The sequence below is a fragment of the Empidonax traillii genome, unplaced genomic scaffold (genome assembly GCF_003031625.1).
Source record: "Empidonax traillii isolate 1590-97213 ecotype Southwest subspecies unplaced genomic scaffold, ASM303162v1 scaffold784:size441917, whole genome shotgun sequence".
NCBI lineage: Eukaryota > Metazoa > Chordata > Aves > Passeriformes > Tyrannidae > Empidonax > Empidonax traillii.
This window is the reverse complement of record NW_020955977.1, coordinates 122,569-138,200: the sequence shown is the minus strand read 5'-3', so window position 1 is coordinate 138,200 and position 15,632 is coordinate 122,569. Positions and strand designations below refer to the sequence as shown.

Here is a 15,632-nt window from a genome sequence, read left to right as displayed (position 1 = left end):
GTGGTGGGTTCACCTTGGTTGGATGCCAGGTGCCCACCAAGCGGCTCCATCACTCCCCTTCCCAGCTGGACAGGGGAGAAAAAATAGGATGGAAAATGACTTGTAGGTTGAGATAAAGCAGTTTACTAGAGCAAAAAAGAAAGTTTGTGCGTGTACAAGCAAAGAGAAAGAATGTTTGTTCTCTACTTCCCATCAGCAAGTGATGCCCGTCCACTTCCTGGGAAGCAGGGCTTTGCAGGTGTTGTGGTTTCTCAGCAAGGAAACACTGTAAACAACGAATGCCCGTCCTTCCTCCTTCTTCCCTTAGCTTTTATATCTGAGCTGATGTCATATGGATAGAATACTCCTTTGGTTAATCTGGTCAGGTGGTCTTGTTGTGTCCTCTCCCAGGATCCTGCCCACCCCCAGCTCTTCACGGGGGGAATGCTGAGAAACAGCACTGATGCTGTTCCAGTGCTTCGCAGGAGCAGCCAAAACATCGGTGTGTTATCAACACCTTTCTAGCTACCAATGCAAAGCACAGCACTGTGAGGGTTGCTGTGGGGAAATGAACTCCATCACAACCAATCCAGTACCATGACATAATCAAATGCAATTATATTTTCTAGAGTCTAAGTACTATTTAAATTACGGTTATAATGAAAAATCATCAATCCCAATTTGTACTGTTTCAGTTTTTAAAACCTTTCAAGATTTTAAGTTGTTGATATGCTATTTTTATTTTGAGTATGTCTTCTGAATTGTTTCACGATGAAGCTGTTAGCAGAGTATTGCTCAAGAAAACCAAGATGCCTTTGGCTGAAGAGTCAGATGATGCTGCTTTAATTCTAGTGGAGATACTGACTTGTACCCAGAAGAGAGGACTGAAGCCAGACTCCTAATTCCATCACTTAGAACAAGATTGTATTTAAGCAATTGTTTTCATTCTCAATTTCTGCAGGCATGGTGCAGAGGTATGCCTTTTTTTTTTTCCATTACTACTCCTCCACTGACAGGTAGCTGTTCCAATCTTCTTCACTGTTTTCTTCCTTTCCCTTCAAAGAGAAAACTCCAGCTACTTTTACACTTTGCAAGGCCATGCTAAGACACACAATATCACTGGTTCCTCTACCCTGCAGTTGAAAGCAAGGGAAAGACAAGTCAAGATTAATAAGTACTGAATCAGAGAGTCCAAGAAATACTCATTAAGTCACAGAGTGACTCACAAAGATTAAGTTCAAAACCAGAACTGGAGTTTGCAGTTAAGTTCATGTCCACAGAAAGTTCACAATGACTTTAGAGTTTCAGTGCAACGCACAAGGAGCAGATCCATACAGCAGAAAAGGCATTTCTGAGAACCCAAGTCCCCAATGAACCCATCACAGGTGGCTGTATTTCAGACTTTCTCATTTCACCTGGTTTCATTAACCGGACACCCATTAGTGGCTGAAGCAGACTGTCTGCAACTGCTTCTGGAGCATAGCTTAGTTTCATCCAAAATGCTTTGAAATTTCCACACTGCAAAGACTGTTCCACAGTGTAAAACAAAGTGTGGTGACAGTGACAATCAGATCACTTTCAAAGTGAACTCCTTGTCCGACCCAGACATCCACTATTTTCGTTCACACGTGTCTTCTAAAACTGTTCTTTCGACCATTCGCTTTCTCATTCATCTACTGAAGAGAGAAATGCAGAACGCTAGAAGTAGTTTTGTTGTAGTGTATGAGCATGCATGTTTTTATACTCCTAAACACTCTAACTACAGTGCTTCTCCTTCCATGGGAAAAAAAAAAAGCCCACCCATGCTGTGTTCTGTACTCAGACTGACGCATCACCTATATGATGGCACTGATTTTTGTTATTGGTACCGTCACTACCCAGATACACAGGGGTATGCACTTGATGGTAAAGACAATCATCACTTACTAAAACCTAATGATTTTTGGTGTTATCTAAACAAAAAAACAGTAGCTCAAGTATTTTCGAGTACTAGTTTCCTTAAAAGTTTTAAAGGTAATCTGTAAAACAGTGTTGCAAAATTCTACCCATCTATAAGCCTTTTTTTTACATAAACATTCTTCTCACCATCCTCTTCCTTTTTTTTTAGTCAGTCTGAATTTTCAGAACCATATAAATCTGAAATGTTGTCTATCAAACCAGAATACAAAGAAGAAACTGACCGGTAACTGCATATGTTTGGGTTTTTTTGTGGTAAAACTGCAAACACTGACGACATAGATCTAGGTTTTATGCTCAAGTTCCACCAGAAAAGGAAAAGGGGATGCACAGAAACAGCAAAAAATCAAGTCTTGCACTAACTCATGCTCCTGTTCATACTTGAGGAAAGCTATCCTCCTGGATTTTTTAGAGACAGCAGTAAGTTCAGAACACACACTGAGAAAAGGTACTTGCTAAAAGAACTGATACTACTTTGTAATTTTGATTTATTAGAAAGAATTAGAATACATTTGAAATCCGGCAAACACAACCCACCCTGCAATTAGTGACTCATTTTCTCAATTTATTCAACTTCACATTCATACATATATTCAGTAGCTTATATAGTGTACATATTATGTAGTTTATTATGCAAAATAAGTTTAATATCATTCCACAAAAATCAGAAAACACAAAAGTTGAGCAAAGATAGAAAGTTAGTAAGAATTACCATGAGCTACTTTTTAACTCTTGCCTAAAAAGATTCTCTGCAAATAACCACATCTACTTAGGTCTCCTTTGTGGATTTTGTTTTATTTTCTTAGTAAAACTCCCTGCAGCTCTAGTTACTGTGACTATGCAATAATGAAACAAATGATTTTGACAATTCTGAAAATGCAAGAATGCATAGATTATTTGAACTCCCCCTCTCCTTTCTCTACATGTATTAACACCACCTAAGGTGTTAAGGACCTTGATGGTCCTTTACAACTACTTGACCGTAGGGCTCTCTCTCATGGTTGCACATCTCTAGTAAAGAGAGCTAAGACTAATTGAGGGAAGAATCCATGGAATGATCAACCACATAGAGACCCTCAAGATTAACTTTTTGAGGATTTTTTTTAAACTATTGTTACAATTCAATTTTTATGGATATTAGCACCCCGAGCCTTCAGCACACAAGCATAAAAAGTTAACCAACTATTAATCCAAAAAGTTAATCCAACTATTTCTACTTCACTAGGCAGATAAACTAACAATGAAAAAAATCCAGGATTGTTCTCCAATATATATAACTTTGAATAGCAGGGAAGTACCACTGCCCCTAGTTTAGAGATATGAAACCAAGACAGATGTAACTATGCTGTTGAAAAATATATTTATATTTTTAAGTCAGAGTTTACACCGAAAGAAGGTTTGAGAAAAAGCACCTCAGCAGATATAGAAGCAAAAACTGAAGAATAGCCTGTTGGATTCTGCTACAACTCTCAAAATAATTATGTCGTCTACCATCACCATAAAAACAATAATTAAACCACACAAAGAAACAAAAACAAAGGAAGAAGGAGAGAAAACTGGAAGTTGATTACCAAACACAGGACCTTCTGTTAACTAACAGAGGTATGTTTCTTTCCCCAAATATAAGTTAAAAGGCAAAAGCAATTTCTATGTTTTTCACCTGGGCATGCTAAACACGCATGAGCTCAGGTTGCTAAACTGAAAGAGGTGAAACAAAAGAGAAATTTCCTCTCATTATTTTTAAGCACTACATTGCTTAGAATTCAAAAACCAGCTAGTTTTAGAAAAATACCTAGCAAATGAATGGACTACACCCATAAACTATTTTAAAACAAGTAAGTTATTTAAAACATCAGTAAATAACTTCATTAAGCCTACGCTTTGTCATATACAGGAATAGAAATTACTCACCTTTAGGCTTGCCACTAATTTTTCTACATTTTGCATTCAATATGCTCTTTCTGATCTGGTCATTACTATCCAATTTCTCTCTTGCATCCTTACATAAGAAGTCAACTCGTTATAGTCCTAGGTTGCATTTCTTTCTGTTCAGGTTTTTATTCATGTCTCAATTCAATGTTGTCATCCCAACATATATATTTTAGTCTGTTTAGTTAAAAACAGTATTCAGCAGTTGGCTATTAAACAAGCATTTCATATATGTGGTGGGATGTTCATTACAGTAAACTTTTATCCATTGCCAGGAAATCTAATTTACCTATTCTTTTAATTATCAGACTGGCATAGGCATATGGGCAGATTAAAAATAGGAAGACAGCCAGAAATAACTGTGTCTAATCTGGAAATATGTGCATTTCCTGCAGCATAGGTGACTTGAACCTGGTCTCTCATCAAGAGAAATGAGACTTTACAATATTTCTATAGTTCAACTGCATTACATTTTTGTATTAGCATTTATCAGATGAATGCAGCTTCTCCCACTGCTACTTCAAACCTTTTTAATTCTGATGAGAACTTAATTGATAATCTTCTTCCTCACTAGAAAGGTTACTTCATCATCATTTTAAGCTTGTCTACTCAGCACAAACTGGCATCCCAAAGGATGCTTCCATCTGATCTGTATTTCCAGTGAAAGAACAAGGCAACATCTACCACACTGCGTCTAATAACCAACAACCTGTGTCCTTTTATCAGTGCCAAAGTACTGTCACTGTGTCCATGTGTAAGGAAGGAGTCAAGACCATCCTTTCTCCTGAATATGTTAGCAAACCAGAGCAGAACTCCAAGTTCCTGCCATCTGATGTGGTTCACCAGTCTGGTTGGGTATCCAAAAGCAGGGTTCAACTGCCATGCCAGTTTCAACTAAAACATTACGCAAGTTCCAGGTCTGTAGAATTTGGATACTGAAGTTTTATCATCTTCACTATTATGTATTCAGAAACTCCTTTTTATCCCCGCAATTCTCTCCATAAGAGTAACCCTCCATGACTAAAGAAACAATGAAGTTCAGATTGTCTTTTGTGGTGCTGAACATTTAATCTCTTCTCGAACTCACCCTTGTGTTCATTCTGCTGTAAAATAGTGTATTATCACAAGCTCCTGAGACAAGTACTCTATGACAGGGCTACAGCATTGGGGGACAGGGGCAGAGCAACTGACACGGTCTACCTGGACTTATGCAAAGTGTTTGACACTGTCCCACGTGACATCCTTGTCTCTAAATTGTAGAGACACAGATCTGATGAATGGACCACTTGGTGGGTAAAGAACTGGCTGGATGGCTGCACATGAAGAGTTGTGGTCAACAGCTCGCTGCCCATGTGGAGACCAGTGTCGAGTGGTGTCTCTCAGGGGTTGGTACTGGGGCCGATACTGTTCAACATGTTGGTGACATGGACAGTGGGATCGAGTTCACCCTCAGCAAATCTGCTGCCAACACCAAGCTATGTGGTGCAGTCAACACGCTGGAGGGAAGGGATGCCATCCAGAGGGACCTTGACAGGCTTGGGAGGTGGGCCAATGCAAACCTCGTGAAGTTCAACAAAGTGAAGTGCAAGGTCCTGCACCTGGGTTGTGGCAATCCCAAACACACCTACAGGTTGGGTGGAGAAGTGATTGAGAGCAGCCCTGCAGAGAACGACCGGGAGGTGATGGTTGATGAAAAACTCAACATCAGCCAGTGATGTGCACTCACAGCCCAGAAAGCCAACTACACCCTGAGCTGCATCAAAAGGAATCGGCAGGTTAAGAGAGATGATTCTACTCCTCTACCCTGCTCTTGTGAGACCCCACATGAAGTACAGCATCCAGCTCTAGGGACATGGAACTGTTGGAGCAAGTCCAGAGGAAGGCCACAAAGTTGATAAAAGGACTGGAGCATCTCCCCTGCGAAGACAGGTTGAGAAAGCTGGGGCTATTCAGCCTGGAGAAGAGGAGAAAAAACCTCATAGCACCTTCCAGCACCCGAAGGGAACCTACAGGGAAACTGGAGAGGGAGACTTTGTCAGGAACTGTAGTGACAGGATAAAGAGGAATGGGTACAAACTGAAAGAGAGGAAACTTAGGTATTAGGAAGAAATTTTTTACAGTGAGGGTGATTAGACAGCAGAATAGGTTGGCCAGGGAAGCTGTGGATGCCCCAACCCCAGCAGTGTTCAAAGCTAGAATGGATAAGGCCTTGAGCAATCTGCTCTAATGCAAGGTGTCCCTGCCCACGTCAGGGGTGGGGGGGGTTGGGACCAGACGATCTTTAACATTCTATGATTCTGTAAGTCACAAGCCTGAGGAACTCCTTATTCCTAATTTGATTTAATGCCTGATCACTGAATGTACTTTACTGATTCAGCAAAAGAGTATTCAGGGTATTAGGTACACAAATATCAAATAGGATTTGCCTATTCAACAGAATCCATTCTCTTCATTGTTCTGTTCTTTATCATATACAGGAGACCAGAAATGCTACACCATATTCACTACCAGTTCAAAACTTTTATATTCAACCCAAAAGATAACAGAGAGTTACAAAATAAAGACTGGTCTTTAGCCTAAAGAATTTTACCCCAGGAAGTTAAGGTTCTCATAGCAACAAATGCATTAGTCCAGCAGTCATGCCTGAAGCTGGATGGAACTTTGGTAGAAGCCGTCCATGCTACAAGCCCCCATAAGGACAAAGAATTGTGTGACTAGCTCAGAATAATCAACAAAATAATAAAGTGAGAACTACGTTAGTTAGCACAAGATATTCCTGTTTCTCTGATGAACATTTAATTTACTTAACCTTCATACAGGGAATCACAAAGGTAGAAATACTGTATACCAAAAGACTGTACAGCAATTACAGAAGAGAAAATGAAGACATTTGATCAAACTATTCTTACCAAAAACTACAGGCACACATTTTTGCAACTTTAGTCCAATCTCCTACTCGAGCAGGTCTATTTTCAGAGAATAATTTTATAAAGCTCCACTGCCTTTTTGATGCTACATACACCTTCTTTCTATATCTCTTTGTTCTGCCAAGTACTAAGTGGTACTAGATTAACTCTTCCCAAATGATAGCAGTGCAGTTCATACTTAGAGATGAAAGATCTGAGGAATAATACCACAGAGTTGTCTTCGGAATATTTGGAAAGATAAATAGAAAAAAATATTCCACACCTTAGAAAGAAAGACCTGCACATCTCTTAGAACATGAGACATTAAGATCTTAACATATGCAAAAGCACAAATCTAATAAAATGCAGAATGCTATTTTAAAAGATAGTTCAAGCCATATTGTTTACCTGTTATTTAAACTTAAATTTGCAAGTTGCTGTACATCATTATTTTAAAGACACTGATGGCATAAGAACATTATGCTATTTTCCCTCTTGAAAAACTATAGAATTATACACACTGTATTACAACTGCTCAAGGATTTATATGGAGGCCTTTAAAAAACACTAATGAAAAAAATTTATAGATATTAATCATTGCCTGTAGCACTCTTTCTTGATGATACGCTCCATACGTGTATGAATTTGAAATACTTTCTTTGCCTTGCCTGTCAGTTTAGGTAATGCACCACATAGAAGAAACAAAATGTTGGTGTCTTCTAACTCTTCTAGTTTGATCTGTAAATTAGGGAAGTTATGTAGAAACAACCTGCAAAATATTATATGTCTGCATAAACCCAAGAGTAAAAAAATGCTACGCTACTTAAATGGCAGAGTAAATGGAAAAGGCCAGATGAAATTCCCTGATTCTTAGTCACCATGGAAGCAAAGATTCCCCAGAAGATCAATTTTTTGCCACCTTCCCCCCCAAATCTGTGCTATTCACTCTCTATCAAAATAATAACAATAATAATAAAATAAAGTATACAGACAATGGACTGGACATTCAAATAGTTATCTCACATCCTTATCAAGAAACTTGAGACGTGCAATTAGATATTTTGACAGAATGAGATGCCTTACTGAATGTTAATATTAACCTACATACATGTCTTATACAGTCCTGCACAATATGTTTTCCATAGTCAGTATCTCATGTTTTTGAAACAGTGACTCTTACTGCAGTTTGAGAAAGCAACCTAGACATTATTGATACACATTGTTTAAAAGTGGAGAACGAAGTTTGGATTTGTGGGAAAAGCTAAAGGCAGGAATGCATGCGCCAATAGAGAAAGTATTTAATGCACTTAGTTATGCTAGCAGAGATTTGCAGCTACTGCTTACAGCCAACTACTACAAGTACATTGAAATCTACAGAGAGATCTTCAGAGGTTTTTCTAAAGTGTTGAAGGACTGTATGTAGCAGAATGCATCCCAGTCTTTGAATGGGCAACAACAATCAAGGATATTCTGCAGGAACTGTATCCACATATCATGACCCGTAATTATTAACTTTTAACTACAAGTATTTCTTAGAGAAATGGTAGCTTGCTGATAGGTGTTTTCTCAATAACTGCAGTAAAAGCATCACATAACTTTAACCCAGCAAAACAAGTGCATCAGGGTAACTAAAAAAGTATCTAATTGCTGAACCTACATAGAAAAGTGAGCTTTTGTCAAGATGTTGAAATTGTATTAATTTTAAGCCCTCCATCTACTTTTGTCATCCTCTTAACTACCTTAATTTGTTATACTCCATAGAACTATCACTCTTCTCATGAATATTTGTACTTGGAAGGCTACATTTTATGGGAAAAGTACTTAAATCCTACATCTTAGATTGTCACCTTGTTACTGAATTATTAGACTGCTACTTTCCCTGCCAGTAAGGACTTCAAAACGACACACATTTCAAGGATAGAGCAACAACGCAAAAAGGTAAGAGAAAAAAAGGAAAAATTCAAAATCAAGGACTGCAAGAACTCTGTTCTCAAAAGTGAAAACTGGAAAATGACTGAAAATAAGTTCTGAAAATCTAAGAGGTGTTTCCAACAGAAAGGGAATATGTTACTTTTCCTATCTACATGGGATACAATAAATCACAGTAGTGTCAAATTGCAACAAGAGATTAGAGATCAAGGGGGGGGAAATGACTAAAGGCAAAGATAACTTAACTACAATGTATTATCCAGCAAGGTTTTTTGAATCTCACTTACCAGAAATTTTTGAGAACAGATTAAACAAACATTTGTAGCTATGGCTTACCAATAAGCAATCTGCCTTTGCAATCACGGTCTAGCTGAATTACTTTGATATAGGAAAATTTATTTATAAACTCTTACAGTACAGAGCTCAGAAGTTCCAATGAAGACCAGCTCCAATCTGGCATGATGCTGAGGCCTGATGCCATTATTGAGGACAATGGAATATTAAAACAATTATGCCCATTGGCTGGATGTACCCCAAACAGTGAGGGTGTTTTTGTCTAATCATTTTTCACACATATATCTGGATAAAATGTGCCCATACCATTTTATTTGAAAGCAAGACAATTTCCCTGACTCCTCATAGTTTAACTTAAAAAAATCCAGGGGTGTCGTATTTTCTACCCTGCTCCCCATTCAAAGAGATAACATCGCTGTTTGATAGGGCAAGTCTTACAGTGATGAAGGAGCACAAAAATGCCCGAGGCAACCGAAAGTTTGCATGACATGACACGGTGATGACAGCTGTTTCTCTTCATGCACTGGGGAATCTGTGTGGTGTACTATATTTTAGCAGATTCCTTGCCATTTCTAGCAGCTGTACATCTCTCCCTGAATAGCACAACATCTGGAGATCACAGGTATGAAAGCAAAATTAAAAGTATTGGAAGTTACGATGGGAATCTTACATTCATGGTAATGTATGTACAAAAAATAGCAACTGTGAGACCAGAAGAAACACAGAATGGTAGAGGCAAATGTGTAAAGACAAACATCAAAACAGAAACTTTTAAGTGTTAGGCTCAGTGTAAAATATGGCTCACTGGACTCAACAGAAAAAGGCTATAGAATTCATGCATACTCAAAAGAAGAGACAGAGACTTGGTTAGACAGGAAATCATTGAACTGAAAGCTCAAAAAACATTCACCTTACTAACAATCACATTCCAGCAGCTTGTGACTATATTATTTAAATACTGCTTTTAGCTGTTGAGCCAAACAAAATTGAAGGTGGACATCTATCTAAACACTCTATGAAGAGTTTGATGAATATTGTCTGGAGTAAGAGATCAGGTGAGATATTAAGAAAAAGAGGAAATGTCTTCCATTTATATTAAAGGGCACCTGACATATTTCTGATGGTGTTTTTCACCATCAGTGACTACTAATCTTATGGTCACATCAGGAAGAAGGACATTGCAACTGCAGGTGTTTGATGAAACAGCAAAAGAAGCCTTTCAAAGCCTGTTGAGGTCTTTATATACAGAATTACCCTTGGCAAGGGATCATACTCTAAAAAGGAGTGATTATAGGTATGTAATAATAACAAAAAATAAAAATAAGCTTTTTTTATGTAGAGCTATGCATGTTTGCTTTTAGGAGGGACAACTTAAGACTAGTACAGTATATATTCCCCAAAATTACCAAGATCTACTCTAGCATGACAGCACACAGAAAAAAAAATAAGGTAGGACCTTAAGGTCCTAATACATCACTAGAACCTCAACACACAGTAAAAATCAGTTTAGAACAGTAGGAACAAACTCTGAAGCCAGAGCAGTTAAAAACAAGGCTTCTTTAAAAGAAGTTTTAGGGTTTCTTTTGAAATACCTAAAAACTTTCATGACCCCCCATTTTTCCATCAGCATTACACTTTTTCTGCTAGTGTTAAGAAGTTCCTAAGTTTCTATTGAGTAAATTCCCTACTCTAGGAAGATATCGATGTGCCTACTAACAGCTAAGCACACTTACCTACATATTTTAACACACAAGTTTTCTCATAACAGGCAGACATCACAAGATAACCAAGAGATGAACCCAAAGTACAGGCAAGTTATTAAAGAAAGACTGCACAACAGCCCAAATACTTTCCTATCTTTATAATACAGGTCACTATACGTTGTCAACTTGCATGTTAGTAGAATAAACCTGATCACCTCACAGTGTTGGAGAATTTATACCACAAAGTACAGCAGGAGAGAAAAAAACAACCCTTAGAATCAGATTCAGGAAAAAGATGAAAAGTCAAAATAATAATGTAGGGAAGACTCAAAGATGAAACATGCCAACCACAGAAAAACAGTTATAATAGATGTAGGTAACAAAGATTTCAGTACTAACTAGTGACAAAAGAAATTCTGTTAACAGCCTGAAATTTGGTATATAAAAAAAAGAGGTACAATGGGTAATGACCAACGGGAAGGGAACACAGCCCACAGTGAGGAATTCTCATATACCCATCAGCATCACATTCACCTAGCTCTCAGGTAAAAAAAAAAAACCCAAACATTTTGATCTTCTCCAACTGAATGAACACAACAAACCACCTTTAAGAGCTAAGTTTGAAAATAATGTAATCAGTCACATGATGACAAGAACAGCAGTCTTTCTTTGGACCATTCTGAATTCCTGCAAAATTCATACTTTCAAGTTTTAGTCACTACAGCTGAACCTACTTGTTCTGTCTGCCCCGGTATGCACACATAGTTTGTGACAACATCACCATTTGTCAGGGATTTGCTAATTAACAAATTGCAACAGAAGAGCATGAATTGCAATTAAGAAGTCATTTTACATATATCCATATGGATGCGAATTTCAGTTAATAACAATAATGTTGCATGCTGCCAATGGAGTTCACACAGATATGGTACAGGATTAAGGTCCAGTCTATAATCCCCTTAAATTTTAAGAATAATTGTATCCTTTCACAGCGCAATCAGCAGCAACACACGAAAATATCAGTAGCTAATGAAATGCTGCATATAAAATACATCAAAGCAAACTTTAGTCTTACAAGAGAAGAAAACAGTTGTATAACATTTTCTGTCAAGGTAAAAGGGGTCTTGTATAAACACAATTCCTGGGTTTATAACAGGAATTCTATACTATGGGGTTATAAACAATAAAATAGTTCAAACTGAGATTTTTTTAAAACCAGATAAGGGATTTGGCTGTACAACTCCCACTTCACTTAACGAGCACAGAATACTTAAATCCTTTATTTGCCTTTGAACCTAAGGATCTTTCCATGCTCTACTGCACATTCTTCAGCTTCCATCAGTACGAAAATACACTGATTTCTAGAACATTATGTTACCCACTTCATTAAAAAAAATAAATTAAAAGTTAATTTATGGCAACAAGCTCTGTGTTTGCTGGGCTCCAGAGTCACTACCTGACAAAATAAAACAGGGACACAAGATTTTGCAAGGTTTTTACAGTTAATGTGTGCCTAGGAACTAAGCACCAAGAAAAAAAAGAAAAAAAAAGGGCAGGTGAAATCATACTGAGATAAATACTAAAATATTTCTTCAGCATTGCATTATCAGAGCTAATATATAAGTTACATTTACACAGTTTTTTATAAATGTTATATAATAAAAACAACTCTGAGTTTCATATGTTTGACCAAATTATTCCTTCATGAATATACATTCAAAGACTTTATTCAGGAAGCCAAGGCAGATGCCTTTTAACTCTTATTTAAGAGAGATTTCCAAGGTGGCTTTTACATTACATGATTTTTCTATTTTCTAGCCTGTGTGATGCAGTACAAACTAAGCAGCTAAGCCTACTATCTACACCATGAACACTATTTTGTGTTAGCCCAAATGAAGGCTTAAAAGTGTAGGAGAGGCTGGATATTCTGGCACCACAAGCACAGGTGAACAGGTTTTAAAAAATGCCCACTGAACCAGTACAAAAAATGCCTGCCCAAGAAAAACACTTTTTAATACATTAAGCAACTGTTTAGACCTTGGTTTAAAATTTGAAAAGCAGGATCTTTCAACATTGAATGGCATGTCTCAACCCTCAGTGCTACATATCTGCTTTTAGCCTCCAAAACCAGATATGGCCTTCCTATATATCTTGGTACGGAAGGAACAGTAACTCCTTTCAAACCAGCACAGATTTAAATCTAAGTCAATTTCTACACATCTGATTTGTTCAGTGAGACTTGTTTTTAAAAGGTGCACGGGTAAGAAAACTAGTAAACTTGGGCTTTACAACAATCACTGAAGTAATAAGAATATTCATATTTGTTAAACTTTAAACCCATTTATCAACTCTTGAAGCCTCTCACCAAGAACACACAACCACAACTTCAGTGATGAATCTGCTTTAGACATCAGTAACCTACTCTCTACGTGTCAAGGATGGTGTCTTCATTCCCACCTACCTAGCTACTTCAGTTCAAGGAACAGCTCATTCATAAGTTAGAAGTCAGAGCCAGGAATGGCAAATTTCCACCTCCCAGTGTACAAATTTAAGAAAGGAGGCACACAGATAAAATAGACTGAAAACACACTGATCTGAACCAACACAAACCAATCTTGTTTCTGTGCACCTACACAGACATTCTAACCAAGTACAATATCATAAATTTTGACCACAGAAAAACAACCTGAAATACAACTCCTGTATATATGAAACAAAATAAAAATATGCCTAAACTATTTAGTAGTAAATTTTACGGGTTAGTAAAACGTAGACCCCAGTTTAATCCAGAAGTGACAGACATGAAATTAGCATGCTACAATGGCTACCAAGAATCAACTGTAAGAAAACAGGTACAAAATCACAAATAAAACACAATTCAAACCAACCATGTGAATTCGTTCTTATCAATTCCACCTTTTAACCATGTGCCTACATTCCATGAATGGGCGACAGTAATGTGTAAACAAACATTATCCCTTTTATCAGACCTAGTATTAAACATAGTAAAGCTACAGAAGGAGTGAGTGGTTTCTGTGAATTTCTGTGGCCTAAAATATTTAAGAACTTGTTTTATACATTGGGACACACCTAACGCCAGCCAAGAAAGGATATTTAAGAGAAATCAGGGCCATGTATAGACACACACACAACTAAAATGGAGCAGTCTGCTTTAACTGTAGAGCCAGCATCACAAAGTTTGTTTAGGAAGGGATACTCAGCAGGGTCACCAGCTCAGAAGAAACACCTGCAAACAAACCCTGCTCCAGGAACAGACACAGCCCTCTGGAAGCAGGCCTTTTCCCGACGGCAGAGTAATTACACACAATGGTGCTTCCAACGGTGCAGGCTTGAGAGCCCTCTCCCGTGGCGGGATCGTGCTGCCTTGACAGGGCGAGAAAACGGGGAGCAGCATCGCAGACCTACCGGCCCGGCACCACCACGGGAGACTTAGTTCAGCCCCCCACCACTCCATCGCCTCCTCTTTCCCAGGCTGGCACAAACTCCGCTATCCCCCCGGGGTACGAGATAGGGAAGAGGCGGTGGGAGGAGGGAGCAGAGAGTAGGAGCCCCGCGCTAAGGGACCCGGGACGGACTTGCAGCTCTCGCCCGGCCCCTCGGCGGAGCCCCCCGTCGCCGGGCCCGCCGCCTCCCTGCCTTCGCCCCCGGGGGAGGAGGGGTGCTCGAGGGACGGGGGAGGGGGGGCCCGGTCCGCCACCGCCAGGAACAAAGGGCCCTTCGATAAGCCGAGCCGCAGAGCACAACAAAGGGGCCTGGAGACCGCGAGAACCGGGGCGGGGGGAGCGAAGCGGGGGATGGGGATTACGGGCCGGGCCGGAGCGGCAGCGGGCGCGGGGCCGCTCCGCCTCAGCCACAGCGAGCGGCGGTGATCGCCCGGCCCGGCCCCGAGCCCCGGCTGCCCCCGGGCCACCGCCGCGCCGGGGCCGCCGGCTGCGGGTTCCCCGCGGCGGGGGCGGCGCTGGTGCCGCCCGGCCCCCGCGCCCCGGCCGGGCCGGGTTCGCACAGCCCGCACACACCCCGCGGGGGAGGGCAGGGCGCGGGCGGGGGCACGGCACTGGAGGAAGGGAAAGGAGAAGGGAAGAGGCGGCCCGACCTGGCAGAGCTGCTTGCAGTACTCGGTAGCCGCCTGCACGGCCGGCTCGCGGCTCTCCCGCAGCCCCGTCTCCAGCTCCAGCAGCCGCTCCCGCAGGCGCCGCAGCTCCAGGAGGTCTCCGCCCGGGCCGCCGCTCTCCCGCTCGGCCTCCTCGTCCGCCATCTTCGCACCCCGCTCCGTCGCGTACGCAGCCCCCCCGCCCCCCTCCCCTGCCCCCCGGCCCCCCCGCGCCGCTCCCGGGTCACGTGATTACACAATGCCACGTTCCAGGGACGGGGGGTCACGTGCGGAGGAGATGGAGAGGCGCGGGAGCGCGCGGCGCGCGCGCGCGCGCACCGCCGTCCCCCCCCGCGGCGCAACGGCTGGGGCCAGGAAGGGGGCGGGGCCTCCCGGCGTCACGTGACGCGACACCACGCGCGCCCCCGCGCGGCCACGTGACGGGGCCCTCCCCCGCCCGCGCGGCGACGGGTTTTGGCGGCAAAACGGCGGCAAATGGCGGCGGCCCGGGGGGAGTGAGCGGGGGTCTGGCCGCTCTGCCTTTGCCACTGTCCCTTGAGCTCGGAATCACAGAATCAGTTGGGCTGGAAAAGACCTGTGAAGTCATCAAGTCCAGCCTGGGACTGAACACCACCATGTCAGCTAGACCATGGCACTGTGTGCCATATCCGGTCTTTCCTTACACACCTCCAGGGGCAGTGACTGTACCACTTTCCTGGACAGCCCGTTCCAATGTCTAGTCACCCTTTCTGTGAAGAAACACCCAACCTAAGCCTCACGTGGTGCAGCTTGAGGCCACATCCTCTCATCCTGTCGCTGGGTGAC

At 41.2% G+C, this 15,632-nt stretch overlaps 1 protein-coding gene across 1 annotated transcript in view; it reads right to left on the bottom strand.

The window, feature by feature from the left end:
• ZNF292 (zinc finger protein 292) overlaps positions 1–14,987 on the bottom strand; it is a 48,670-nt gene extending 33,683 nt beyond the window's left edge. The window contains exon 1 of the mRNA XM_027901432.1: positions 14,811–14,987. Coding sequence (XP_027757233.1) covers positions 14,811–14,972 — 162 coding nt within the window. The 5' untranslated portion in view covers positions 14,973–14,987. The remainder of the gene's footprint in view (positions 1–14,810) is intronic.
• Between the last annotated feature and the right edge of the window lie 645 nt (positions 14,988–15,632).